The sequence below is a fragment of the Astatotilapia calliptera genome, chromosome 20 (assembly GCF_900246225.1).
Source record: "Astatotilapia calliptera chromosome 20, fAstCal1.2, whole genome shotgun sequence".
Taxonomy (NCBI): Eukaryota; Metazoa; Chordata; class Actinopteri; order Cichliformes; family Cichlidae; genus Astatotilapia; species Astatotilapia calliptera.
The window spans coordinates 14,643,829-14,671,352 of NC_039321.1; the positions used below are offsets into that span (position 1 = coordinate 14,643,829).

The window sequence follows — 27,524 nt, forward strand, 5'->3', positions numbered from 1 at the left end:
CCCAGTACATGCACAAGGGGGGAAAAAAGCTGGAGTTAAATGAGAGTGACAGATGAGAAGGGAGAAAATGTGTCAAGAAGAGGAATGCTACATGACACGTGATGCTGTTGGGATGCATGCAATGTATCCTGCCCCGTGAAGAGAGGCAGAATGCACGAAGAGGACGAGGAGAGGAGGGGGGGAGGGGGGCAGAGACTCAGATGTGTCACAAATGATCATGTGACTATCTTCAACCTGGACAAACACACACGTACAGGCAGACCTGATTTTTTTTTTTGCAAGCTAAATTCAGGAAAGTAAGGTGCTCATCTGCTAAATATATCACATCTAAGAAGCTTTGAACAGAAGGAAGAAAAAAAAGACTTTAATAGTATCCACAATTTCAGTTTTCTCCTCGCACACAGCAGCAATGGCAACATACAGAATGTAAGGATGGATATATTCCATATTCATCTTATCATCAGTATATCTTCAAGAGATAATCACAACCAGCAGTGTGGCAGACATCCAAGCACAGTGCCAAACAAGAAGGAAGAAAACATACATTTCACCATATTGATTTATCTCAGTTTAGTGTTTTTCTGTAGTGTAGGTTCACAACAACAATCTTCTTATGGTGTTTTCTATTGGGGCGACCGTGGTTCAGGGGGTTGGGAAGCTCATCTTGTAACAGGAAGGTTGCCGGTTCGAGCCTCAACTCTGTCTGTGTTTGTCATTGTGTCCTTGGGCAAGACACTCCACCTACTGGTAATGGGCCGCTGGCACGATATGGCAGCCTCGCTTCTGTCAGTCTGCCCCAGGGCAGCTGTGGCTACAACTGTAGCTTGCCTCCACCAGTGTGTGTGTGTGAATGAATATTAGTGCATGGGTGAATGAGACATGTTGTATAAGAACCAGTACATTCACCAAAGGATTCAGGAATACCTTGAGTAAGAATAGGATCCACAAGTTTTTCATTTATTTTGGATTTCCTCTAATCCACACAAGATAAAAGTATACATATATACCCAGGAAAATATCTGGCTAATTGTTAAATGTCCCTTGAGAAGTTGCACATTGACCAGATGCTTCTGGTAAGCCATCAACAAGCCTCTGGTATTTGCTGGATATTTGATACAATTTTTCAGTAGGGTTGAAAACGGGGCTTTGGGAAGGCCATTCCAGCAAGTTAATATTAGCCTGCTTTATCCAGTCCAAAACCAGTTTTGGTGTGTGTTTGGAATCACTGTTGAAACACTAAGTTGAATTCAAGTTTCAACTGTCTAGCCATTGATTTGAGTTAAAGGTATTAAAGATGTACAGATGAGGATTACAGAATTTGTAGCCCTCTATGAAGATTTATTGGTAGTTAAATATTTTCCAAGTCCTGTTAAACAGAGCAGGGAATTTTTGACATAGCTTTCCCAAACATTGTAGTTTTATTTTGGATACTTTGATTATTTTTACTCTGCTTACTGAAACAAAATATTACACAAAACCCCCAAACTACCAGCGCGAAAAATTATTAGCCACCTGACGCTAATGGTTAACTTTATATGAGTTTGCTAAATAACAACTTGCAGTCATTTGTTGCAGTATTGAAATGCATCCGAATACTAACAGCGAGAAGTCCAATCATTAGGTGATGCATTTTGAACAAGCACTTGGTGATAAGTAAAACTACATTTTAACAGGAAGATAGGTACAGCAGAACCAGCCTCAGAGAGGGAAAAGCAGTGTGCCTAAAAAAAGTTGGTTGGTGAAGGAAAGACAAGAATATGAGGACTGAGGACCAAAGAAAAGTGACTTCACAAACAGTGTTGACATATTTTCTTTTATTTATTATTAACTTTGTTTACTGGTATTTGTTGCCATAAAAACAACTGAACACCTGTTCAAGTCACATTAGGTGACACAATGCAGTGAATCAAGCATTTTTGAAATGTAAGAAATTACATTTAAGACTTGTTGAGGACTTATTTATATACCAAACAGAATGAAATTTAATCCCTGCTTCATGATCAAACCTTCTAAAGAATCAAGACATCACTAAAATCCAGTAGGGATTTACAGAGAGCAAAAATTGCTTTAATTTTTTTCCAGTACTTCCCAGCAGTCTTAGATAAAACAAAGCATTTCAGTTGTGAGTCGAGATGGTTATATTTAGTATTGATGGAGATTTTTCAGTCCTTAACCCTAAAATGAGTAATAGGTTTGCCATTAACTTCTGCATACTCACTCTTGATAATTAAAAAAAACAAAACAAACAAACAAACAAACAAACAAAAAGCCGCTCTTAAATTGGACCTATTCTGCTCATTTCCAGTTCAGTAGTAGTATTATTATTTGACTAAAGGAATTTCATATGCCCTTACAAGAAATAAGTGGAACATGATTTAAAAAAAATATACTTCTGCCAGGTTTCTCATCATTGTAGAAGTTAATCAAATGAATTTAATTATTGTCAATGTATGCCATATTAGATTATGCTGAAATGTTATTTTGTATGTTATGTTGGTTTGTCACAAAACGCATCAGACTCTGCAAAATGTAGTGATGTTCCAGGGAAAATAGCAGCTGCATTGTTGTGGCTAATGTGAATCTTACTAAATGAAACATGCTATGTAACCACAAAAAGCACTAAGAAGGGAATAATATACCTGTTATGGACATCACTGTAACATCATTATCTTCCTTTTGTTTATTTTGTCAAAAAACAACACAAGAATTTCTTAGTCTGTTTCTCAGCATTTCCCTTTATTGTCTCAGTCCCAAACAAATTGGTTACAAATTTAGTTCCTTTTTATAGTTTCCTTAAAAAGATCTTATTTTCATTTCCAACACCATATTTTCATTTTTGGGTGACACAATGTTAACTTTAAATGATTAAACTTTAAAAGTTCAACATCATCTTTTCCATTCAAAGTATTTCCTATAAATGAGCTTGAAAAAAATATAAGTAAAACTTGGGAATAAAGAACCATTTAAAAATCTCTTAACACTGTTTTATCTATTCATTTGACATCCATGAACTTAAGGTAGGCTCAGTCTTATAATCATACTGTAAGTGAATGAGGTCAGCTCTCCCCTGGTATATAGACATGTTACTTTCTCGCCATGCTGGAAGTGGGAAATATACTTCCAGCATGGGAAATATACTCCCTCGTCTCCCCCGTCTACAGAGCTGCACTTACTCAGCTTGCTCATGTCTGTGCATTTTGCAATAAGCATTTTAGTTGCTCTATAGCACTATACCCGACTCCACTTGCTGGTTTAACATCTTTCCTGGTGGAAAGCCATTGTAACACAATGTATTTCTGACAGAATATAGGGGAAACGAGTCCCAAATATTTGTATTATTATCAGAATGAGCCCCCTTTAAATTACAAACAGTTTCTAATCATAATATGTAAACATTATTATACATGGAGAAAATGCATGAATATGTAAAGATTTGCTAGCCCTGAAACAGACTTGCAAGTTGTTTAGCCACGATGCCTCTCGCCCTAAGCGAGAGGCATCGTGGCTGGGATAGGCTCCAGGCCTCCTGTGACCCTGAACTGAACAAGTAGTTAATAAAAATGAATGGATTAATGGAAATTACAGATATTCCTCTATAATACTTCATCCAACCAATGCATTTGTATGTGAATACTATGCATCGTAAAAATACAAGATATTTATGGTATCCAGTATGTAGCATCCATTGTCCTTGAAAATATGCAGGTTTATTCTCCAAGGTACTAATCAAGCCTATAATCTCAAAGAAAAAACAAACAAACAAAAAAACTGTGCTGTACTACCCTAGTCCAGAAAGATCTAAGAGTAGTCACCATCTAGCATTTGTAGTAAAAATGTGTGATGTGTGGAATATGAAGAGATCGGTGGTACTGAGAGTCAGCATGTTTTTGAAGCGCTCAGGATGTATTATGCAGTGCAAGGCCGACAAATAACAGATCAGAAATGAAAGAAATGTCTCCCCACACTGGAAGAAATCAGTAGTGCAGGCATGTTTTTGTTAACTCACAGAATAACTGGGGCAAAGACACAAAGTGCTCTTCTACCTTAGACACACCTGAACACAAGCACTTTGAGTGCTCAGTTGTAGCAGAGCACTATATAAGTACAGTTTTACACTACAATGTGCACCATAACACACATTCAGCTTTGTACTGCACAGTCAAGTGGCAAAACAGAGACGTGATGGTCTTGTAGGTGTGTTGTTCAGATACATCAGATACACTTGGCCTCCATATCATAGAGCTGAAGAAGGTCTGCGATCACAGCGTCGATATCTGCTTTCATCACGTCGTCACACAGCACCTACACACACACACACACACACACACACACACACACACACACACACACACACCTCAATAAACAGCAGACATCAAAAGGTCGACACACCATTTTTAAAAAACATATTTTTTTGTCCTCTTGCCTTGAGGACCAAAGCAGAAAGACAGAAAAAAACTGGGTTTGCCCCATTTCCATTTGAATACTGCAACTTAGAAAAAAAAAAAATCTAATCTGGACAGGTTAATGTTACTTCGGTTTAAGTGCACAGTGGCACAAACAGTACAGATCTTGCATAGGCACTCCATGATTTTAGTTTTATCAAGGTTAGTGTCAAACATACTGTTTCTCCACCTTACAGTGCTGTTATAGACAAATCTAAATGCAGCTCACACACTTAAAGCCAGGAGCTCACGTTCCACATCCTGCAGGCTCCTTCAAAGAATAATTCCAATTTGTGTCAACCAGCTGGATTTTTCATTGACATGGCTATTGTCTCCTGCAGACACTTGAGGAAATGAGGACATGCTGAACAAAAAGTTATCCACAGGTAAACAAGTCTCTCTCATGTGGACCAATATACAACAGGAGTTTCAAACCAAGGGTTTCATTCAGCAAACTGAGCCTTTGAAAACTATGAAAATTATAGTGAAGTCATTAATTTTTAAACAAAAAGTACTTGTATTCTTGTTCTTCTGGTGTCTGCATAACTATGCTAGAGTGAAATGTATGGAAAGTGAAAATTCAAGAAAATATCCAGATATTAACAATTTGTCTGAATAATAAAGTTGGATATTATTATTGTTGTTGTTTATCATTTAGTTTAAAAAAACAAAAACAAAAAAACAACTCAACATGCAAAGGTTTTGTGCTTCTTGGTAAACACTTACCAAGAATGCAGGCAGCGAATCCTGACCGCATGTTATAAAACGGCCAAACCTCTCACATGTCTGGAAATGCAACCTGGGCCAGTCAGACAATGAAATCTGCTGGCTGACAGGCCCAGGAAGGCTTTTCCATCTTTAACTTGTGTAGCATGCTGTAAGAACTGTGATCGATCCACGAGTTTCTTATAAACATATAAAGTAGAGTTTAGTCAGAAGTTTAGACATTTATGAATGTGCTATACATAAGTATTTATCCATTTGTGTCATTATAAATCACAAAAGTTCAAAAGGTTTTAATTTTTCAAGTTAAAAACTTATAGAATATAGACAAAAATACATTTAATAAATGAACTGTGAATTGTGGCGTATTAATTCAGAATTTGGAAATGTTCTCAGGCATTCCATACCACTCAATAAAAGAAGAAAATGATCTCTGATATAGAGGAGTAGGACATCATGTAACTTTGTCTGGGGCTTGTGGTTTCAATGTAAAAAAAAAAAGTGGCTGATGTGAGGTTTTCTTCTCCAGTCAAGCTCAAACTGTTCTGGATGTGAAAGAGTGCTGTGGCGCAACATCAGCATACAACCCTGACCACCTGGATGAGGCAGTAAACACCACTTTGGTACTGCAGATTATTCCTTAATTTTTGAAGCTACAGCAGCTCTATAAAAGATCTATTTACTTTTCGACTGCTATCAACTTCAGCACATAAACTAACGCTTCAATTAACTGAACACAGATGCTTTAACTGACATTTTAAATGCAGTGTCGGGGTGGCTGAAGCTCAGGAGGCAGAGAAGGTCATTTGCTAATCGGAAGGTTAGCGGTTTGATCCCTGGCTGCTCCAGTCTGCATGCCAAATATCCTTGGGCAAGATACTAACCCCTAAGTTACTCTCTGATGTATCCATCAGAGTCTGAATGTGTGTGAATGTTAGATATAAAGCACTTACATAGAAAAAGCATAGATAAAAGTGCTTGTGTGGATGGGTGAATGTGGCAAGTTGTGTAAAGCACTTTGAGTGCTCAGGTCGATTAGAAAAGAGCTCTATAAGAACCCTGTCCACTTACCATTTACCAGTTGGTGGTTTCACACAGTTACCATTACTGGCTGCATATGAGCTCATCAGTCAGCTGCTTTCAAATAACACATCAAGAGTGAAGAGTAGGCTTTAACTAAAGACACATGGCAGATGCTGCCTCTCTCTAAGCCTGGTTCTACTGGAGGTTTCTTCCTCTTAAAAGGGAGTTTTTCCTTTCCACTTTTCTCTGTATTATTGTAGGGTCTTTACCTTAGAGTACAGCTGTTGTTGTGATCTGGCATTATGCGAATAAAATGGAATTGAACTGATATCTATAACTATGGTCACTGTAAACATACAGACTGTCACTTCAAGTATTTTCAGCCATGATATTTCACTTGCTTTCATTGCCATACTTCAGCTACTCATCCTTATTCATCGAGTTAAATGTTTCTTGTTGCTGCTAACATGTTGACACTGGACACTTAACGGCTGTCACTTCCTACACACAAATGAGTACCAGAGGTTTGCACACTAAAATACTTTAAGTATCTTTAGTGCTTAGAAGTTAACTGAAACTTTAATCACATTTACAGTTTACATTCTTCCCTGAGATTTCAGTTGCTTTCACTGGAACACTTTGACTGATATCCCACTTGCTTCCATCTCTTACTCTTTGACATTTGCCGTCACATATCTGCCATTTCAGTTGCTTTCATTGGTGACACATCAGTTGATAAATCGCACCAACCAAATGGGACTAAAACCTTTTTCAAAATCTGACACTGCAACTGGTATACCAACTTGTGTTGTTTTGACGAACTGTGACCTTGGACGTAATGCTGAGCTTGTCATTGGATGTAATTTGTTAGCTTGTTTTCTAATTTTTAATTCATTTTCTCTATTATTAAATTTATATTAGATTTAATCTGCCTCCCTGTAGTTTCATGTTGGCATCCAGGCATAAAACTGACACTCGTGATACACAGTGTAAATGCCTGCGCCTCTACCCTCACTAAATTGAAAGTGCGATGTGAGCAGCTACTCTGATCCGACATCATCATCTCAAAATGAGGGAAAAACAGAAGGAAAGTGAAGGAGGGTTTCTGTTCTGTTTAAACTGGAGCTTAATGGAAAAGTAGAGATGTCAGTTCATCATCATCAGAATTTCCTGTGTTGATTTCAGAGCTAAATGAAGGAGGAAATAACTTTCATCTTCTGGGTTTATCAGCTAACACCTGCTAGCCTCTAACTTCCTATAAGATGATGTCACATTTTCCTCTTGAAGTAATAAATCCACCTACAGTGCACAGATTCTTTCTCTCACTTGAGCACGGACACACGCACTTTGGATTAGCCCTCTCTCTTCAGAGAGAATAGGAACACTTTTCAGCACATACCTGCCACCACTCTCTCTCCCCAGCAGGCAGTTCCACTCCATAGCTGTTTAGAGCCAGGTACAGCATTGCTATGGCGATGTGTTGGGGTCTGTGGCAGATGACCATGGCTCCATGGTAACAGTCTCTAAGCAGCGCCCAGGAAGTTTCAGCTACAGGAGTTCGAGACCAAGCATGGCGGTTCACAAGTGACTTGACAGACAGCAGGTAGTGGAGCAAATACTGAAGATGAAAGACAGCAGACAAATTTAAACTTCAGAGATCAGGCACTACTACACTTACTATTTTATTAAATGCAAGGGTCATGTAAGTAAAACTAAAAGCATTCAAGCCAACAAAAAACACTTATTTGTCCCAGAGATCACAGAGATCATAAACACAAGCACATTTGCATCAGAAAATCAGGCAGTAACACAGACCAAAAAGGAGGTTTAGCACCAAATAAGGAGGGAACAGGGATCCGTGCACGTGCGCTCACAACTACCTTGTGAGGGTGTTCGAAGGAGACTTGGAAGTTGAGCTGTCGGAGGATGAGGAGCTCACACTGCACCACGCTGTCCCTCAGGTCCCAGAACTCCTTGTCACATTCTAAAGGAGTACTGCCACTGTTGAAATACCTGAAAGGGTGGAGGAGAGCATTTAAGGTGACAGCTCCAAAAACTGAATGGTTAAACTGCCTGGTAAAGAATTTGTTATTTAATGTATCCACTTCCATAAAAGTGTGATGTGAAATGTAAAATAAAACAGGATTCACAGTTGCCTGCTCATCCAGCTGAGCTAAACTGGTGCCCGCCCACATGTTTTTAAAGCACTGGGACAAGAGCCTGGAAGGGTTGTGCTTTTTTTTTTTTTTTAAAAAAGGATGTCCATTTATAGCATGCTTGTCTACTTCAGTTTAAGAGCAATATGTGCTGTATGTGTAGATGATATTTCCTCAGAAAAATTAGTGCCAAACTACATAATACATATGTTCCATGTGCAGAGTGGAGTTCAGGTTTTTTTAAGGCACAGGGAAAATTTCAGTGAATGCAAATATTGAAACAATCAAAAGCTTCAGAACAAGCCACTATGTGGAGGAGTGGGACTGGCAACTTTTAACTTGGCTTAATTTTTAACAGAAATACTTTTTATTATTATTCATGTTGATGTTTTTTTTTTTCACTTTTTAATATGTCTACTCTTAAGTTAATGTGTTTTCTCCATGCATTTTCTCACACATGAGTGGGTTAGAGCCTGCCCAAAGTCATACTTTAAGAAAATCAGGGTACCAAGTGCAGATCCCAGAAAATTAACATACTTTTGCACTTTGTTTTATGTCTTATTTAAATGTATGTTTATGACTGGAGACTGAGTATATTCTGGTTTTGCACTTGTTGATGGGACAGAGTCTTATCTAAAAATATTACCTTGGGCTTTACAAGCCTTCCTGGTCAAGGCTATTTTGTTTTTACTCTTGTGATGTTTTTCAGACCAAACCATTTATTCAAGAAAAGCAGACTACTCATTAAAAATGATTTATTAAATGTTTGGGGCTTTTTAATGTCCCTCTCATAACAAAAAGAGTTCAGAAAGACAAAACACAACCTTTTTGTTCTCAAGCAAAGTCAAATATCTAAGAGGCTCAGTTAGCAAGAAATTGTTTTTCTCTCAGCAGTGAGGTTAAAATGTCGATTATACACTCCACCTTTTAAATTATTACCTGTGGCTTACATTGATGATATCACGGGTCCTGATGTGCTGCTCCTCCACTTTACCAGCCAGGTACACACAGCTCATGGCCACTAGGTAGGGTTCATAGGCATGGATACTGACCCTCTCAAAGAAACGATGATAGAGCACACATGCTGTAGCCACGGGCACCGAGCGCATGCAGAGTTTCACTCCTGAATAACAGAGGAGGGGGTAAGATGTAGGTCTTTAAGGGCACACTAATGTTTTATCATCTTTAGCTGACTGATTCACACCTATTTTCACCCGCTGTAATCCTGAAATGCAGTTTCAGTTCACATTACTATTTGTTTGAAATCCCATTAAATCAACAAATCAAAAACCAGGAAAGAATACATAATACTGGACACATGTTTCAAAAACCTTAAACCTTGACTTTCTTAAAGAGAACCTGCTCATTTCCAACTCAATATTTTTTTTCTTGAATTCTCGTAAAGAAGCTCTATATGATTTAAAATTTCAAATAGTCCTTATTTAGATTTTACTGGGTCTCAGCACAGCATTCATACGCTGTGTGAAACAGACTGTCTTCCCCCTTTAAGCTTCAGAGCAATGGGAGATGACTATTATAGGGAACTCCGATATCTCTCACTGTCATCAGACAGAGTGTAGAGCAAAATTATTTTGGCTCATTCTTTGATACTATGGTGATATGAACATCTACCACTGGAGCAATGTATTTGAAAGAAAATAAAGACGAGCATAAAATGTGTTCTTTAATTTATCATTACACCAAAATAAGCAATCACTTGCCTTATGTCAAAAACTAAATGTCAATGGGAGCTGCTTAATCACGGGTGTGATCACATGTGTCAGAAAGTGAGGACCATTTCAGGACAAAGGCTGATTAGTCTTTCTAAATTTCTGGCACCATCTATCTAATTTTATAGATGCCCATTTCCACTTGGTAGAAAAAAAAAACATGATATAAATAAAAACAAACAAAAAAAACAAAAAACAATAATGCATACTTTAACCATCTAGATCTAGATCGTAGGGCAGCAAAGGTTAGTCAAAATCTATGTTTTCACTGAGTAAGTACATAGACAAAGTATTGTCCTATAACGAAACCTCTTTTTTTCCAGGCTTAGACAAAATACAAAAGATGAACGTAGACAGTGTTAGCACTTTGCCCGCTGCCTCGTTGTTTATTTGAGACAGAACTGGCTATATTTAGACCGGAAGATGCAGCGCTGAGCTCAAACAGAAAATAGGAAAACAAAAATTATTATGGTTTTTTGGTGTGCTGTATATTCTTAGCAAACCATAGTCTTTATTAGATATAATATACATACAGATATAACAATAAAATTTTAAAATAGAATCAAGATGAGCACCTCTGTACAGTTGTAATGAGGGGAGTGATTAACTATAGAGACCAAAAGCATTTTTTGTGAACATGTTTACCATGCATTGCTGAATTCAGGCATTTAAACATGGGTTTCTAATGTTCAAAACACTCTTAAGCACAATGAAGTGGGTAAGAGGGGAGGTGTCAAGGGGAATGGGGGGGGGGGGGGGATTTGAGACAAGAGCAAGAGTAAAATTTACAAGAAGCTAGTGAGACCTGCTATGATGTAAGGTTTGGAGATGGTGGGACTGAAAGAAAGATGGGATGCGGAGCTTCAAGTGGCAGAACTGAAGACGTTAAGATATTTACTAGGGTCCACCATGATGGACTCACTTAAATGTTTAAAGTGTGTGTCTTTTAACTTGACACAGGGTTATTAACTTCTCATTAGTGATCATGATTGACTATAACTTGTAGTTAATCTTGACCAGCATAAAAAGGATTTCTTTGACAGCAATAACTGGAATGTATTCAGAACAAAGGGAAAGTACTACAACGTGTGACGCAGAAGTGTACATTTACACAAGTTGGGAATGTCTCTTGGAGACATTTATGAATAACTGTGCTTTCAGTATAATCAGTTCAGACAATTGTGCATAAGTACACGTTATTCAGATGTCACCACTTCGCCAAGTCTGGAGGAAAACCCAAATGAGACAAAATTGGTTACGATGTTCGCAAATAACCCAGGAACCAACTAGGCTCAAGCCAACAATGAAACTTTCAAGCTCAGCTGAAATTTAATGCTGCTCACATGGTTGCCTCTTTAGGCATTTGACTTTAGGCATTTAGCTTTTTGGACAAAATAACAAGAGATCGTTTTGAGGAGTAAAGGTGGAGCTTTCAAACCTAAGAACATTGTACCATCTTGCCAAGCATGGTGGTGGAAGTATCATGCTCTGGGGCCGTTTGTGGTGGTACGAGTTGTACTGGTACATTGCACAAAATAGGCAGCATTATGAAGAAGGAGGACTACCTCCAAACTCTTCAACTTCAGCACACCTTAAGGGCTAGCTGGCTAGCTAAAACTTTGATAATAACTGAGTGTTCCAACAGAACAGCGATCTCAAACACATGAAACCAATTAATAAAAATGAACAACAACTCACTTTTTTTTTAAACTTTTGATACAACTGATGACGTAAATCAGCTGATACATTAATCTGAATTCATTATACTTTTTTTTTAAAATCAAAGACTTTACTTGTCATTCCTAGCAGGTAAGACTTGATAAGTTTACTTTATAGCCCTGAAAACTTGCTCTTCGAACCCTCTCTCACACTCACACACAGACCACCCCTGGATTACCTGTCTCCATGATGAAACGACAAACGCGAAAGTGTTTCGTGTCAAGGCTCGGGTCAGCCGCTATATCCCCACCAGAGTCTCTCCTTCCAGCAACGCGCAGAGATGCGGTCGAGTAAGCAGATGGTCCCTGCATGTCTAGTGGAGTACAAGCAGGGGTAACCAACAATAGAAAAAAAGCACAGACTGTCTACAAGAGTCAAGAAGATGATAATTGAAGGCTGTGAGTTTCATTGTAAACTTTTAACTTACCCATCCAAAGTGCAAATTCTACGTGATATATTTATTCCTACTTTTTGAAAAACAAACATAAGATCTGCTTGTTAGTTACATATCTTAATCAACTTGTCTTCTTAGTTGCCGCTAGTAATACCCGGAAGAAAAATAGTTGGACTTCCGGTTATATATATATATATATATATATATTTTAAGTGCGTAAGAAAGAAATATGCTTTATGCAACACTCTGTGCAATCCCGTCTGCAGGAAAATAAAAACATAATTAAACGCAAGCATCCGCACATGATGTGTTTTGACATACGAAATAATTTCTACCTCATAACTTCCGTTTGAGATCTTTCAAAATAAAAGCCCCCTGAATGCGGAACAGATCACATTTAGGCCAATAAAACAACTTGTAAATTAATCATTACAAACACGGAATCAGATAGTACTGATAAAACATGTATGAACAACAACAAAAAAACCACAAACAAAAAATAAATAAACTGTACAAACTGATTCATATGAGGGGTTTTTTCAGGCCATAGTTTGTAACTCTTTTCAAATAAGCTGTTGTAGGGAGAAGTCTGTTTGTCTATATTGCTAAGCAACGAGTCAACAATTTAACAGATTAGGAAACCGTAACTTACAGATCCAGCAATGTCTTCCAGCTATTCGGCAAACCAGGTAATCTAAATAACAACGCCAATAAAAACTCTAAACATTACACATTTTACTTCTCTGTTTATGCGTTTTTAAAACTTCTATTCACAGTATGACAGCGCCTTTAAACCGCACAGGCTGCAGAACTGGTGTGAGACTAAGCACTTCAAAGAGGTATAGGAAGTTTTCAACTCTTGATCATTTCCATTTCGTGTTAGATTTAAACAAATTTGTGCAAAAATAGATTTTTACAAAGATTTTATCTCCCTCTATGTGTGGGTATTTGCAGAGACCTAGTGCACAGGTGGGCCGTACCACCTTCATCGCTGATGATAGAGGACACCTGCTCCCAGGAGTGGGGAAGGTGAGATCACATCTTTCTTCTTTCCCCTCTTCACTGGAAGTGACGTTTTTCACTGTGAATATATGACTTCACTCCCTCACTGCGTGTGTGTTGCTACAGAGAGGCCTTGCATGGCCTGACTTTAAAGGCACCTGGGATCTACCTGCTCGCATCCCAGGCCAGCGAATCAACCCTACCGCCCGCTCTGTGGAGGGCCTCAACAGGCTCAAATCATGGGGACGGTACCCAAAGAACGCTGACATGTCTCAGCCACACAGAGGCAGCAAAAGCACAAATAGGCAGAAGGAAACTGGCGAGCAGGTTAGAGCCACACAAACACAACAACCTGGTGTGGTGTTGAGTCTGGAATTTTTCCATCCAGACTGATGTTTTCACAAACTCTGTGCTGTTTTCACAGTGTGTTTGTCAGTCATATGACTTACCCAAAAAAAGTTGCTGAGTACTGCTTCATCTTTCCAAGTAAATGTAATGTTTGAGCTGAATCTTGAGACTGCCTGAGCAGGTTTCAGCGAAGACTATCTTTATTTTTAACTACATGCTTTGGTACAAACATTACTGATTCACTATGATGAGTACAGAGAAAGCATATTGCTGTGAATGCTTTCATCAGCAACTACACTCATGTGAAAGAGACAATTTTCATAGGATTCTATGATATTCCATGATATATTCATTGTTCAGTAGCTTAACAAATGACCACAAAAAGAACATTCCTCTGAAAACAGTCAGGTAAAAAGACTGGATGGAAAATGAGTGAAAAAGAAACCAATATCTAAAGTAAAAGTTTAAAAAATCTTCAGAAAGCCTGGAACACTATTTCTCAAGACCACTTTAAAAATTGCAAGAAAATCTGGCTCCAGGAAACAAAATATAAAGAAATGAGTAGTGAAGACTTGTTATAGTTATGGTTGGAAAATTGTAGGTACATATTACTTTCCACAAGTCAAGGTCAAGGTAACTTTATTTATGCCCATAGGCAAGGTAAATTTTCTTTACAGAAAAATGTTAGCATTTGGCATCCCTTCAAAAACACACAATGTCAATAGAAAATTGTATTTGTTTAGTCAGTATAAGCTTTTAATGATATAAGTTTATTTGTGATAGAATGCTGCATGATGATCTTTTCCTTGCTTAGAACTGATTGTTCTTCATGAAACGTGTTCTGATACTTGTATCTGAATCTTTCCACAGCGATAGTAAGAAGTTGAACAAGCAGTTCTGATCTTGCACACACACACACACACACACACACACACACACACACACACACACACACACACACAACAATCACATTTTACAGGGTATCTGATTGAGTCAGATTTTTGTTCAGATGTTACATCATATCCTTAAAAATGTATTTAGTGTGTCATCAAATAGAAAAACTTTCTAGATGCTCCTAATATCTTCTGTATATAAAAGACACTGTTCAGATTATGTCTTTAAAGCTAAAGGGAGGCCATGCTTATCTTTGAAAGACCATAACTATACCACTCCAAATAATATCTTCTTGGAGAGGAGGAATATACAAATAGGTTGTAAGTAACCGGAGCTACTGTCTTGTTTCCATGTGGTGAGAGGATGGAAATTAGCTGGCTTCAGGTTGCCTCAGAGCGTTGTTGACATTTAAAGGTCTCTCTGGTCACTCTGGACCAAAACAGAAGAGGTAGAGGACCAAAGAAAAACAATAAGGAACCCAAGAGTACGGAAAACAAAGGGGTAGTTCTAAGGGTCTGCCTGGTAAGACAGATGAGCCATAGGGACCGGCTGTAAGGTTCTGTTTTTCAAAGAAACATGTTGTGTCATTATTTTGTTTCACATTTTTCATTTACTTATTTATTATCTTCTGTCCCTTGAAGTGGAAATCAGGTTTTATTTGATCGCAGAATAATGATGATAGGTGAGCGAGGCAGAGAGGGTTTTCCTCAGAACTGGAGTCATACTTAGAGCAGTCAGATGATTAGGGCTGCAACTAACAATTATTTTGATAGTCGACTAATCTGCCTAATTTTTCTTCTATTAGTCGATTAGTCAACTATTATTTCAGCAACTCTTATGTCCGCTTCCTGTGGGCAGACCTCATGTTCTGGCTTTAGTGCCTCACCTGCTCAAGTCTGCCCACCCATGAATTTCACCCTGTTATCTCATGACCCAGAAAACATTTGAATTTGAAAAAAAATCTGATTCATTTTTAACATAAGACCGTCAGAATAAAAATGAAATAAATGAAAATATTAAGTAATACAAATTTAAGTGCAAGTAGTATTTAAACAAAATTAATGATGTGCAAACAGGAAACTAAAATGGCTTCTGTCCACAAGTTCGAATATGTCATGGATCGCTGTGTGGCAAGCAGGAGGAGGACCCAAATGCAAAACTCACAGACACGGGGATGAACTCGAGAAACACAGCTTTAATGCTGGCACGGCAAAACACAGGAAATACAAAACTAAACTGGGAAAAGTAAACTAACACTCGCAGGTAGACACAGGAAGATCCACACAACATGAGGGAGAACGCGACACAGCACTGAGGGAGACGCAGACATAAATACACCAAGGGTTAACGAGCGGAGTGGGAGCACATGGGGAACACAGGTGACACTGATAATAATCACGAGACATGGCAGGAGTGAACACAACACTGGCGGGGAGACGGGCGAAGCGAAACAGGAAGTACAGAGGTTCAGACAGGAGGAGAGAGAGCACGAGTAGAACACCAACATAACGGGCAGGGGAGACACGGAATAAACACGAAAGGGGACGAGGGCTCATGAATACACAGAGGGGCACACAGGGGGTGAGAGTCATAAAGGGAAAGCACTCAGGAAACAACACAACAGGGCAACTCAGGAAACAGAGCCTAAACAGGGAACTGAATACAAAGATACATGAGAATTAAAAATACTGGGCCAACATGGCCCATGACCCCCCCCCCCCCCCCCCCCCCGCAAGGGCTGGCACCCGACAGCCCCAACCCGCGAACAAAAACAAGAAAAACAGAAAACAACCCACCCAGGGCGGGAGGCGGGGGACCAGGACGGAGGGACCAGAACAGGAAACAAAACCACCAACAGAAAACACAGGAGCACAAGACACTAGTCCATAATAAATGTCAGGAGGCCGACCCAGGGCCCACAGGCACAAAAGTTCACGGGTCACACGGTCGGGGGGCCGACCAGACGGGTGGCACAGGTGACAGAGCTGGTCCGGAGGCCGGCCGCGTAGAAGAAGGCGGCGGCCAAGGAGATGATAGAGCAGTTCAGGAGGCCGACCGTGCGGAAGGCAACGGCGGCACTCCGGCGTCAGGCGTGGTGGCCGAGGCCCGGTGGGCACAGGACCGGACGAGGCAGGACCAGACGGTGGCGTGGCAGCCACAGGCGAAGCGGGGGCCGGACCAGGCGAAGCGGGGGCCGGACCAGGCGAAGCGGAAGCAGATGCTGGAGCTGGAGCTGGACCAGGCAAAGACAAGGCTGAAGCAGATGCTAGAGCCGGACCGGGCGAAGCTGAGGCGGAGGCCGGACCAGGCGAGGATGCAGATTCTGATGAAGCCGGACCAGGCAAAGACAGGGCCGGACCAGGCGAAGCTGCAGAGGCCGGACCAGGCGAAGACGGGGCCGGACCAGGCAGAGCTGCAGAGGCCGGACCAGGCGAAGACGGGGCCGGGCGAGGCGGGCGCAGGTGGCAGCTGAACGGGCCCCTCGGACCCTCCAGCGGAGACAGGAGGCTGAACGGGCCCCTCGGACCCTCCAGCGGAAACGGATGCAGAGCCAGCGGGTGCGGGGACCTTTGGCACCGCGGGCGCTGACTGTGGCGGCACAGGGCACGCAGTCGGCTTAGGATGCAATGGCTGGGGCTGTGCAGGGCAAACAGTCAGTTCAAAGTGTGTCAGCACCGCGTAATCCTCAGCTGGCAAAGAAGGCTCACAAAGGCTTCCAGCTGAGGTGGACAGTGACTGAACGGGTTGCTGGGCTAAGCACTGAGCTGGTGACAGAGTCAATAACTGAGCTGACAAACGAACAGGCAATGAAGCAAAGGACTGGAGCGGTAACGGAGCGGATGACTGAGCAGACTGAGGAGCTAATGGCTGCGCTAGAGACTGAGCTGGTAACAAAACAGGAACCTGTGCTATGACCTGAGCTACTGACTGCACTAAAGACAGGGGTGCACGTTGCAGTGATGGCGGGACAGCAGGTAGTAGAACCGATGACTGAACAGGAGACGGAGCTGCTAACTGTGCTAAAGTCTGGACTGGTGACAAAACAAGAATCTGTGTTAACAACTGAGCTACAGACTGTGTTATGGATAGTAATGCTAGTTGAAGTGGTAGTTGCGCTTGTGGTTGAACAGGTGTCTGACTCTGGGTTGCTCTCCTTCTGGGAACAGGAACAGGTGCTAGGCCTGGCCGAACACCAGCCATCCCCACCCGAGAAACAGATACGGGTGCAGGGACGAGCTGGGCTCTGGCTGCCTTTACCCTGGGGGCCGGTGTAGGTGCAGGAGCAAGCTGGACCTCTGTCGCTCCCACCCGAGGAACTGAGACGGGTGCAGGAGGCGGCAGGGTCGCAGCTGACCTCACCCGGGGAACCGGAACAGGAGCAGGCAAAGTCTGGGTGTCCATCAACCCCACCCGAGGAGCAGGTACCGGGATGATAGGAGCCTCTGCCAGTCTGGGAACAGAAGCAGGGACCAGCTGGACCTCAGCTACCCTCTCCCGAAGAACTGATACGGGAGCTAGGGGAGGCTGGGCCCACGCTGCCTTGGTTACAGAAACTGAAGCGGGAGAGCTGAGCTCAGGAGCAGAAACAGACACAGGGAAAACGGAGTTAGTGGAACTAGAAACAGTGTTAGCGAACAGAGATTCATGGCGGGCCACTCCCAGCGACTCTGTAGGCCTTAAGCTGTCCATGTTAGGTGTAGCAGTCCCTAAAACAGTCATTGCACAGGAAGATCCAGGTTTAGCAGAGTCAGAGTCTGTAATACCGGGCACAAAGGGATCCATTATGGACACAGGAGCATTCACACAGACCGTTTCTAAATGTACAGGTTGGGGAGCAGCATAGTCCAGGAGTGGAGACACTGTTAACTTCACAGTGCTGTTCACAAGTATGCGGCTCAAAAACGGTCTTTTGCTTCTCTACGGTGAAATAATCTGTCTGTGAGTTAATTGCTGCTGACCTGGGAGGAGCACAGGAAACATAGTCGCTCTCAAACACGGGCGTGAGGGTAGGCACTGCAGGACCAGAATTAACAGACCCAGACTTCCCAGACACGGAGTTAATGGCCTCAGGGATGACGCGCACGGGGCTTACAGTGCCAGGATTCTTTAATTTAGCATGAACAGCAGTCTCTAGAGGGGTGATGAAGTCAGTCTCGTGCGTAATAGAAGCGGAGGCGAACGTAGAAACAGTATGAGGAGTAGCTTTAGCGTGGCGACGGCGTGAGCGTCGTGTTTCCCCGGGAACTGTGCCATGAGTTCCCGAGGCAGTGGGTGCAGGCACTTCGGTGATGTCGGCTGGCTGAGCCGATGACGAACCGGGCTGCGCCGGAGAAACAGGGAGCTTGTGCAGCTCTGAGCGCGGAAGTCCCAGGTAGAGCGCAAAAGCCTGCAGCGGAGTAAGGTCGTTTGTCGACGGCTCAAAACCACTCCCCGACCGCCGAGTAACCCTCTTCTTTGCGCGGGACGTGGGCGGTGACCGGAGAGGCGAACCAGAAGTCGAAAAGGCCGGAGGAGTTGTGGCAGGCGATAGGCTGACTCCTCCAACTCTTCTTACCGTGGGGCGGTGTGGGGAAAAAGCAGCAGCCTTTGCCATTTGGACGCTGCGCGGCCCACCTAGCGCCCATCGAGTCCCATGAAAGGCAGACTCGTGCTCCCGGGCGTGCCGAGCCTCCTGCCTTCTCCTCTCGCTAGGGAAGGCGGAGTTTGCACGCTGCCGGTTCCGAACGGAGTTTGCTGGGTCCATTACTGGTCGCGTTCTTCTGTCATGGATCGCTGTGTGGCAAGCAGGAGGAGGACCCAAATGCAAAACTCACAGACACGGGGATGAACTCGAGAAACACAGCTTTAATGCTGGCACGGCAGAACACAGGAAATACAAAACTAAACTGGGAAAAGTAAACTAACACTCGCAGGTAGACACAGGAAGATCCACACAACATGAGGGAGAACGCGACACAGCACTGAGGGAGACGCAGACATAAATACACCAAGGGTTAACGAGCGGAGTGGGAGCACATGGGGAACACAGGTGACACTGATAATAATCACGAGACATGGCAGGAGTGAACACAACACTGGCGGGGAGACGGGCGAGGCGAAACAGGAAGTACAGAGGTTCAGACAGGAGGAGAGAGAGCACGAGTAGAACACCAACATAACGGGCAGGGGAGACACGGAATAAACACGAAAGGGGACAAGGGCTCATGAATACACAGAGGGGCACACAGGGGGTGAGAGTCATAAAGGGAAAGCACTCAGGAAACAACACAACAGGGCAACTCAGGAAACAGAGCCTAAACAGGGAACTGAATACAAAGATACATGAGAACTAAGAATACTGGGCCAACATGGCCCAGGACCGTGACAGCATAAAGTTTCAAATTAATTTAAAAAGATTTTATTTTCGAGTTTAGAGATGATTCAGTTCATTAATTTCCGATTGTAGTGAACATGCTCTGGAGTGAGGCTTGCTCTTATCTTTGAGATGATGTTCCCAGCTGTTGATAACTATGCTAAAGATGCTCTCTATCATGACTTCAGCCATTTGAAAGGTGCATGAGCTTCTCAAATGGCTTTAGTGTTTTTTAGCCCAACCAGAAGCCTTGGATGAACCGGGATGTTCGTCTCCTCCTGAAGGCCCACAACACTGCCTTTAGGTCAGGAGATGCACACGCCTACAGTACAGCCAGGGCTAATCTAAAGAAGGGCATCAAAAAAGCCAAACACCATTACAAAAAGAAGGTAGAAGAACACTTCTCCAACTCCAACCCCTGACGCATGTGGCAAGGACTCCAGACCATTACAGACTACAGGACCACCAAACCCTCCCCGCATCCTCTGATGTCTCCTTCCTCAATGAGCTCAACAACTTTTATGCTCGTTTTGAGCGAGGGAACCCCACAACCACAACCAAAACAGACATGATGCCAGACCACCAACCTTTGACTCTCTCCCCCACCAATGTAGGAGCGGTGCTGAGCAGGATCAATGTCCACAAGGCTGCAGGTCCTGATGGCATCCCCGGGCGTGTTCTCAGAGCGTGTTCTGGGGAGCTTGCAGGAGTGCTCACAGACATATTCAATCTGTCCTTGGCCCACGCTGTGGTACCGGCCTGCTTCAAATCCACCTCCATCGTCACGATACCCAAAAACTCCAACCCATCTTGCCTCAATGACTACCGCCCAGTAGCACTCACCCCCATCATCGCTAAGTGCTTAGAGCTAGCACACTTCAAATCCTGTCTCCCCCCCACCCTGGACCCCCACCAATTCGCATACCGCCAGAACAGGAGCACAGAGGATGCAGTCTCCATCACACTGCACTCTGTCCTCTCACACCTGGACAACAACAACACAGAACAGCCAGAATGCTGTTTATAGACTTAAGTTCAGCATTCAATACAATCCACCCCTCACAATTCATCAGGAAACTGACAGACCTGGGCATTAGTTCCCTCATCTGCAAATGGTTACTGGACTTCCTGACCAACCGCCCCCAACATGTCCGGCTGGATAACCGCTGCTCATCATCAATCACAATGAACACCGGTGTACCACAAGGCTGTGTGATGAGCCCTTTCCTCTACTCCCTCTTCACCCACGACTGCAGACCTGCTGATGGTTCCAACACCATCATTAAGTTTGCAGATGACACCAAGCTCCAAGCTGGTCAAGAAGGCTCAGCAGCGCCTCTTCTTCTTGAGGACTCTGAGGAAGAACTACCTGTCCTCAGACATCCTGGTGAACTTCTATCGCTGCACCATCGAGAGCATCCTGACCAACTGTATAACAGTCTGGTACGGGAACTGCTCTGCCTCGGACCGGAAGGCGTTGCAGAGGGTCGTGAAAACTGCCCAGCGCATCGCCGGAGCACCACTTCCGACCATAAAGAACATCTACAGGAAGCGGTGTCTGAAAAGGGCTGGGAAAATCATCAAAGACCCCAGTCACCCATCACATGGACTCTTCACCCTCCTGCCCTCTGGGAGGCGCTACAGGAGCCTCCGGACTAAGACCACCAGGTACCGGAACAGCTTCTTCCCCACAGCTGTCAGACTCCTGAACTCTGCCTCCTGACATCTGACCCACGTTAAACTCATGGACTGAACATACACACACCCACAACCACCTACACACACCCACAATGGACAACTGTACCCTCAAACACACAATAATAACATGGACTGAACCACCACTCACAACCACTAGCACTTTATATAGCCTCTGTAGAAATTATCCACATACCTCACTTATCTTAACTGCACTACTGTATAGCTCTGTGTAAATAATCATTCTGTACATACGATAATTTTTAATCCTACAACTGTTTATAACTTGCATAGTTCACATTTTTGTATAGCAGTAGATCTCAGATTTCTGTATAGTTTTTTATATTTATATCCTGTTCATAGCCTGTACATAGCTTGTACTCACTACATACTTATAGTTATAGAATATTCATAACATACTTCATACCGTGTACATTATAACATACCATAATAGACCCATTTCTGTAATATACTTACATATCTATATTATTGCTAATATATATAGTAATATATCTATATCACGGCTAAAGCACTTCTGGATGGATGCAAACTGCATGTCGTTGCCCTGTGCCTGTGCATGTGCAATGACAATAAAGTTGAATTCTATTCTATTCTATTCTAACAATAAAATTCTGTGTCAACAAATTTTATATATTCGACGACAGCGATTATGGCGACGAATCCTTGCAGCCCTACAGCAGATGAGGTGGAGGCATGCCAGACAATAGAGCAAGAAGGTGAAAGCTAACACAGAGGACATATACCAGCTTTTGGGGAACCCGCGAAAGGGAAAAATGACAACAGGCAAAGCTATTATGGATAAGAAGTATTGTGTAAGCTGGGGCTTTGAAATTGTGGGATTTGGTTTCTCAGTTTCCATGCAGGACACTAGCCTGTGAAGGGAATCATTTTTCCATGGCAGCCTTGTTGCATTATGTTTAAGTGGCTTTAAGAGCAGAATAAAGCCCTGACTTTCCACAGGGCTTTATTATTTTCCTGTTTATCAGTTACAAGACAATATAACTTCTAACTATTAAATAATAACTATTATAACTTGAAAAGACTAAATTCTGATCCTAGGTTATCTGAGCCATTCAGTAACCACAGATATGCTGAAGAATGTTTTGCTCCAGAATGTTTCATGAGAATTCAACTGAATATCATGGTTTGGGGTTGACAATAATGAATGAATAATTTCATTCATTATTGTTTTGATTTGGAGAAGTGGGCTTTGAGGTCTCCAGTTTAGTCATAAATAACTTTAGGCTTAATTGTGAACTTACTCTTCCCTTTGTCTCATCTCTGGGTTTCATCCTTTAGTACCTTCCATGTTAAGGCTATCATGTTTCTGATGCTTTTGTCAGGCTTGTGTGTCTTAATCCTGTGTGCTTATCTTTCCTGTTTTATTTTGATAGTCCCTTGTCTTGCGTGCTAAATGTTCCATTTTGCTTCCTCTGTCTAATTTGTCCCTGTTGTTTTTCCCAGCCCTCCCCTACTCATCCTCCTGTGTATATATTGTGTATGTGTTGTGTCAGTCTCCCTTTGTTTATCTGTTCAGTTTCCCTCAGTGTTATCTAGCCCCTTGTACCTCTGAGTATTTTCCCAGTTTAGGTTGTGTAATCCAAGGTTTTTAGTTTCTTTTGTATTTTCATGCTCAGTTTTTGTTCTTGGAAGTTCAATCTAATAAACCACCCGCTTTTATTTAAGATGATCTTGTCTCCAAGTGTCTGCACATCACACTTGGTTTCCACAAACCTTTGACACTGAAAGGGTTCTTATTCCCCCTTCTAGATATAATAATGGCTAAAAGCTTCAGAGTCCTACATTAAACAGTTCTTAATATTACAGATGGTACATCTGTCACACTGTCCCTGCTCAGGCTCTTCAAAAGATGATATGTCTTCCTCTTAGCTTTCAACTTCTTGCTCTGATATCTGGCCTTCCTCCACCTCATCATACCCTGACAGCAATGAGACTGATTCCGCTTCCACAGTTCTGAATAAAATCCTTTGGGCCTCTTTCTGCTCTCTGCATCCTGAAGTATGAGAATTGGTTCAAAGCCAGTAGGGCACTGAATAAAAGTTATGTTTTGGAAGGGTAAAATTACTTTACATTCCTGAAATCCTACTTAATCCCAGTCCCTGTCAGAACTGTTGCTGCAGCTTTCTGAATCAACTGGGAGCTTTTTGTTCAGGGAGCCTTTATGGCAGTCTGCTGAATTACTTTGAGTTGTCAAGCCTGGAAGTAATAACTTCATGAATCTTTTCAGCATCTCTTTGAAACAGGATGTTTCTAACTTTGGAGTTATTGTGCAAATGAAGGGCCAGCCTTATATATTTGATATGCACATCAGTAACTAAAGCTGACTAATTGCTTGCAACCTATTGGGACTTATTAAGTATGAAATATATTTGTAATAGGTGGATATCGGTCTGGCTCCAAGATGAATTTGATTAAACTAGTATATCCAACATCAGTCAAAAGAGCATGTGCCCAGACCTTAGTTCAGCTAAGACTAGCCCCCCCCCCCCCCCCCCCCCTTCCTACTCTTGTGCACATAGTAAGTGGTAGTAAAGACTTTTAATGCTACAGTCACACTTCCGTCCGTGGCTCATGGTCACTGACATTAGCAAATGTCAGCAAGTTAAGAATGTAAAAATGTTAAAAAGTATTCCTTTATATTGGGGGTTACTGATTAGATGTGCTTACTTTATGACAGTTTTCTGTGTGTGACACACAGTTTTTGGCATTTAACATTATCTGGTGACTACAGCTGCGCTATAACAGTTACAGTAGGAACACTGTGCCAAGAATGAAGGCAGTTCTGTGGATGACTTCAGCCCTGCTAGTGTGTTTAAGCCAAGTCTATGAAAACTTCTAAATCAATATTAGTACTGAGAGGGAATAAAAAGAAGAAGAATTAAAAAGCACAAGTTGTCTACCAGGACTAGTTCTTAAAGAAAAGCAAACAGTTATAAACGGAATTCCTTTAGCTTATTTGTTTCTTGCAGTGTACGGTGTATCCATATAAATGGCCCACCCTGTATTTCATGTTTTTAGTAGTGATTTTATAAGACCACAAGCAAGTTGTGCAGCAAACATAGTAGTTAGCTGGAGGTATGTTAATTTAATATATTTGACGTTAAAAAAAAGGATATTTATGCAGTGCAATGTAATATATATTGTATTGCCTGCTACAGGACAGGCTGCACATGTGAATTTGTCAGTTTTTTCCTCCTCCTTTTTTTTGCATTTTCCTCCCAAGTTGGTTTTAGAGTACGGTCACATTTTAAAACTGATTTTTTTATTTTGGGTTTGCTTTTATGCCTACTGGGTGCAATATTGGTCAGGCAATGCGCAATCCCTGAGCTGAGCTCTTACCTTAGAGACATTAGGCCTTGCATAGGTGCTCACTGTGAGTGGAGTTGCTGTGCTTAAGATTATAGTGCTACCAATCTTTGAACTTAATCTGTTCGATGACAGGTTTTCTTTAACAAACTCAGAAAACTTGATTTTCTCTCTGAGTCCTCACCTTCTGCTGCATTTTAACCAGGTGACTAACATGATAATTCAGTTCTTCATTAATAAAGTTGCAAAGATGTGAGAATTCATTTGCCGAATTCTACAATTTTCATGAAACATTGGTTTGCTTAATTATTTTTGTACTTAACATTACTGCTTTCACAGTTATTCAGCTCTCAGCGACAGTGATTACGTCACAGATTTATTATCAGCTCAGAATCAAATCTATAGACTCCATCTCTGTAATTCTGTAGACAGTAATGCTGTCAGTTAGTTTTCTTACACTGCGAACATTTACTGTACGTTACAAACTATGTGGTAATTGGTCACATTGATCTTTTTCAACTAACGCATGTGTTTAAATCAGGTTGAACAAGAAACTCAGAGTTGATCAATTTGTTTTTAAACTCAGAGTTTGAATCTGCATCCTGGAACAGGGCCCTGACATTATAAAGAATGCAGAATTTTTAAAGCACTTTGTTTTCATTTAACAGCAGTACCATTAAAAAGTATAGTGAATTTAAATGTTTCAGCTTCTGTTTCAATCCTTTTCAGACCAGTTTGAAAGTACTGCAGGATGATGCCACCCAGTCTGCTGCAGCTGAAGCCCGACCAGCTTCTCAGAATTGGTCCACTACTGGGAGTGACAGAACTACCAACCAGAACCGGGCAGGCTCACAGGCAGCAACAGAACAAGCTACAGGAAATGACAGGCTGCCTAGCCATTGCTCTGCAGCTGAAAAGAATTCAGCTTTGAATCAGGCTGCTGTGGAGAAAAACCATATCAGGCCTGATACTGGTGAGGGGAGACAAACAAGAAATATGTCAGCAAAAGCAGTCAGCCAGCCATCACAAGCATCCATCGAGCAGAGACAGAGAAAGATACAGCAAGACCTGTGAACAGTCCTTTATTTCTCAGTGCATCAGAAAATGACAGAAACCTATAAAAATAAATACACCTGAACAATAGTAATGTTGACCAGTTGTAATGAATCCATTTTCAGCATGTGAATTATGGAAAGGAAAAAAATGGTAATACAAGGAAATGTTATTGGTGTTGCCTGAAATGTTACTGATTGCACTCAAACTGCCCACTATATCAGCCCTTCACTTCTCCTGTGCCTTTTACCTCTAATCTGATTTTTTTTTTTGTCAAGTTGACACTCCATCAAGAATCTCTTATTGTTCCGTCAGCTGACCAGTGTAATGAGTTCCAGCATTACTGAATGATGGAGAAGAATAAAATACATTGTTCTCTCACACACGCTGTTGGTTAGTGGTAGGTTCAGCAGCATTTTGCAGTTTTAGTCTGTCACATTTGTAAACCTTGTATACACTGGGTTCTGTTTTATAAAGCTAATCATTGGGAAATTGTAAGCAGCCCATTTTTGTCTCCTACTATATCAAACCATGAACGGATGAAGTCAGAGTTTTTGGCAAATACTGTGGTGTTTATCCTCCATCTTTGTTAATCCAGACTGTATTAATTTGGAATCTGTGGGTGCTCCCAGAAGACGGGGTATGTGTTCATTTATTACATGAAATGGGTTGATTGGATACTTCATAATTCAATCCAGAAGCAGGGCATGTGACCATGAAATGAAAATTGGCAGTGCCAAAAAAAAAAAAAAAAAAAAAAAAAAAAAGGCAAGAGGGGCATTCTCACAGAATATTTTTAATCTACTTTTTACACTATAAACTTTAATTACTGCCCTACAAAGAAGTAGATGCAGAAATTTAGTTTTTAGCCAAATTAAAGTGAAATTAATCTCACTGATTATTATCTGTTATATATTCTAAAAGTGGAACAGATTTGTCTAATTAGCTGAATGAATGCAAGTTTCAGTGGAAAGACATACCTTTGTGTCTTCAGTGCATATCTTTGTTGGGCTGTGTTAAAAACATGCTGTTCAACAGGTGGCTAATGGATGGACACTTTCTCTCAGAGAGAAATAGCTACTTTTGTCTGCTCTGTTATTCACAACAGGTTGCCACAGTGGCTAACTCTGCATGCAGGAAAGGTAAATGGACTAGTTCTTATGTAGCATTTATCTACTCGAGCACTTTATACAAGATGTCTCATTCGCCCATTTATACATCAGTGTTCAACCGCTTTCTATGTAACATTCACACCCATTCACAATCAAATGAATACATCAGGATTCAGTATCTTACCCAAGGATACTTTGGCATGCTTTTATCAGCCCAGTTTAATGCAAAAGAGTGTAAACTGGTCTGAAGCAAGTTAGATGTGCAATATAAATTTAATCTAGTCAAGGGATCCATTCATCCTCTTAACTGTTTATCAGATTTAGATTTGGGCATGGGAGCCTGAAGCCAAGAGTCACCTGAGCTGGTTACCAGTCCATCACAAGACCAACAGAAAAATGGTCGATGACTCATGCTCACATTCACACCTGCAGAAAATTTACAACCAAAAGTTAACCTAACGTGCATGTCTTTGGACTGTAGGAAGAAGCTACGGTGCCCAAAGAGAACCTACACAGACACAAGGAGAACATA

The 27,524-nt window shown here is 41.7% G+C and overlaps 2 protein-coding genes across 2 annotated transcripts; one reads left to right on the forward strand and one right to left on the reverse strand.

Moving 5' to 3' along the window:
- Positions 1-2,715: 2,715 nt before the first annotated feature.
- On the reverse strand, positions 2,716-12,364 carry ccnq (cyclin Q). Its single transcript, XM_026153303.1, has 6 exons — positions 12,221-12,364; positions 11,972-12,106; positions 9,284-9,467; positions 8,069-8,201; positions 7,588-7,806; positions 2,716-4,302 (listed from the first exon to the last, which is right to left on the reverse strand). The coding sequence occupies exons 1-6, from the start codon at positions 12,222-12,224 to the stop codon at positions 4,213-4,215; spliced, it is 765 nt and encodes a 254-aa protein (XP_026009088.1). The 5' UTR covers positions 12,225-12,364; the 3' UTR covers positions 2,716-4,212.
- Positions 12,124-26,621, forward strand: cfap126 (cilia and flagella associated protein 126). The gene is made up of 6 exons (XM_026153304.1): positions 12,124-12,191; positions 12,842-12,876; positions 12,964-13,026; positions 13,142-13,216; positions 13,316-13,516; positions 25,557-26,621. Exons 1-6 carry the CDS (start codon positions 12,176-12,178, stop codon positions 25,899-25,901), a joined length of 735 nt encoding a protein of 244 aa, XP_026009089.1. The 5' UTR covers positions 12,124-12,175; the 3' UTR covers positions 25,902-26,621.
- Positions 26,622-27,524: the final 903 nt, after the last annotated feature.

Bases quoted from the DNA above. Each gene is read 5' to 3' on its own strand.
- cfap126 (XM_026153304.1), top strand. The intron at 12,877-12,963 runs GTAATCTAAATA...TTCTATTCACAG, and splicing joins CCAGCTATTCGGCAAACCAG to TATGACAGCGCCTTTAAACC. The intron at 13,517-25,556 runs GTTAGAGCCACA...AATCCTTTTCAG, and splicing joins AGAAGGAAACTGGCGAGCAG to ACCAGTTTGAAAGTACTGCA.
- ccnq (XM_026153303.1), bottom strand. The intron at 8,202-9,283 runs GTAATAATTTAA...CCACCCTTTCAG, and splicing joins ATCATCAATGTAAGCCACAG to GTATTTCAACAGTGGCAGTA. The intron at 7,807-8,068 runs GTAGTTGTGAGC...TTTCATCTTCAG, and splicing joins CCTTCGAACACCCTCACAAG to TATTTGCTCCACTACCTGCT.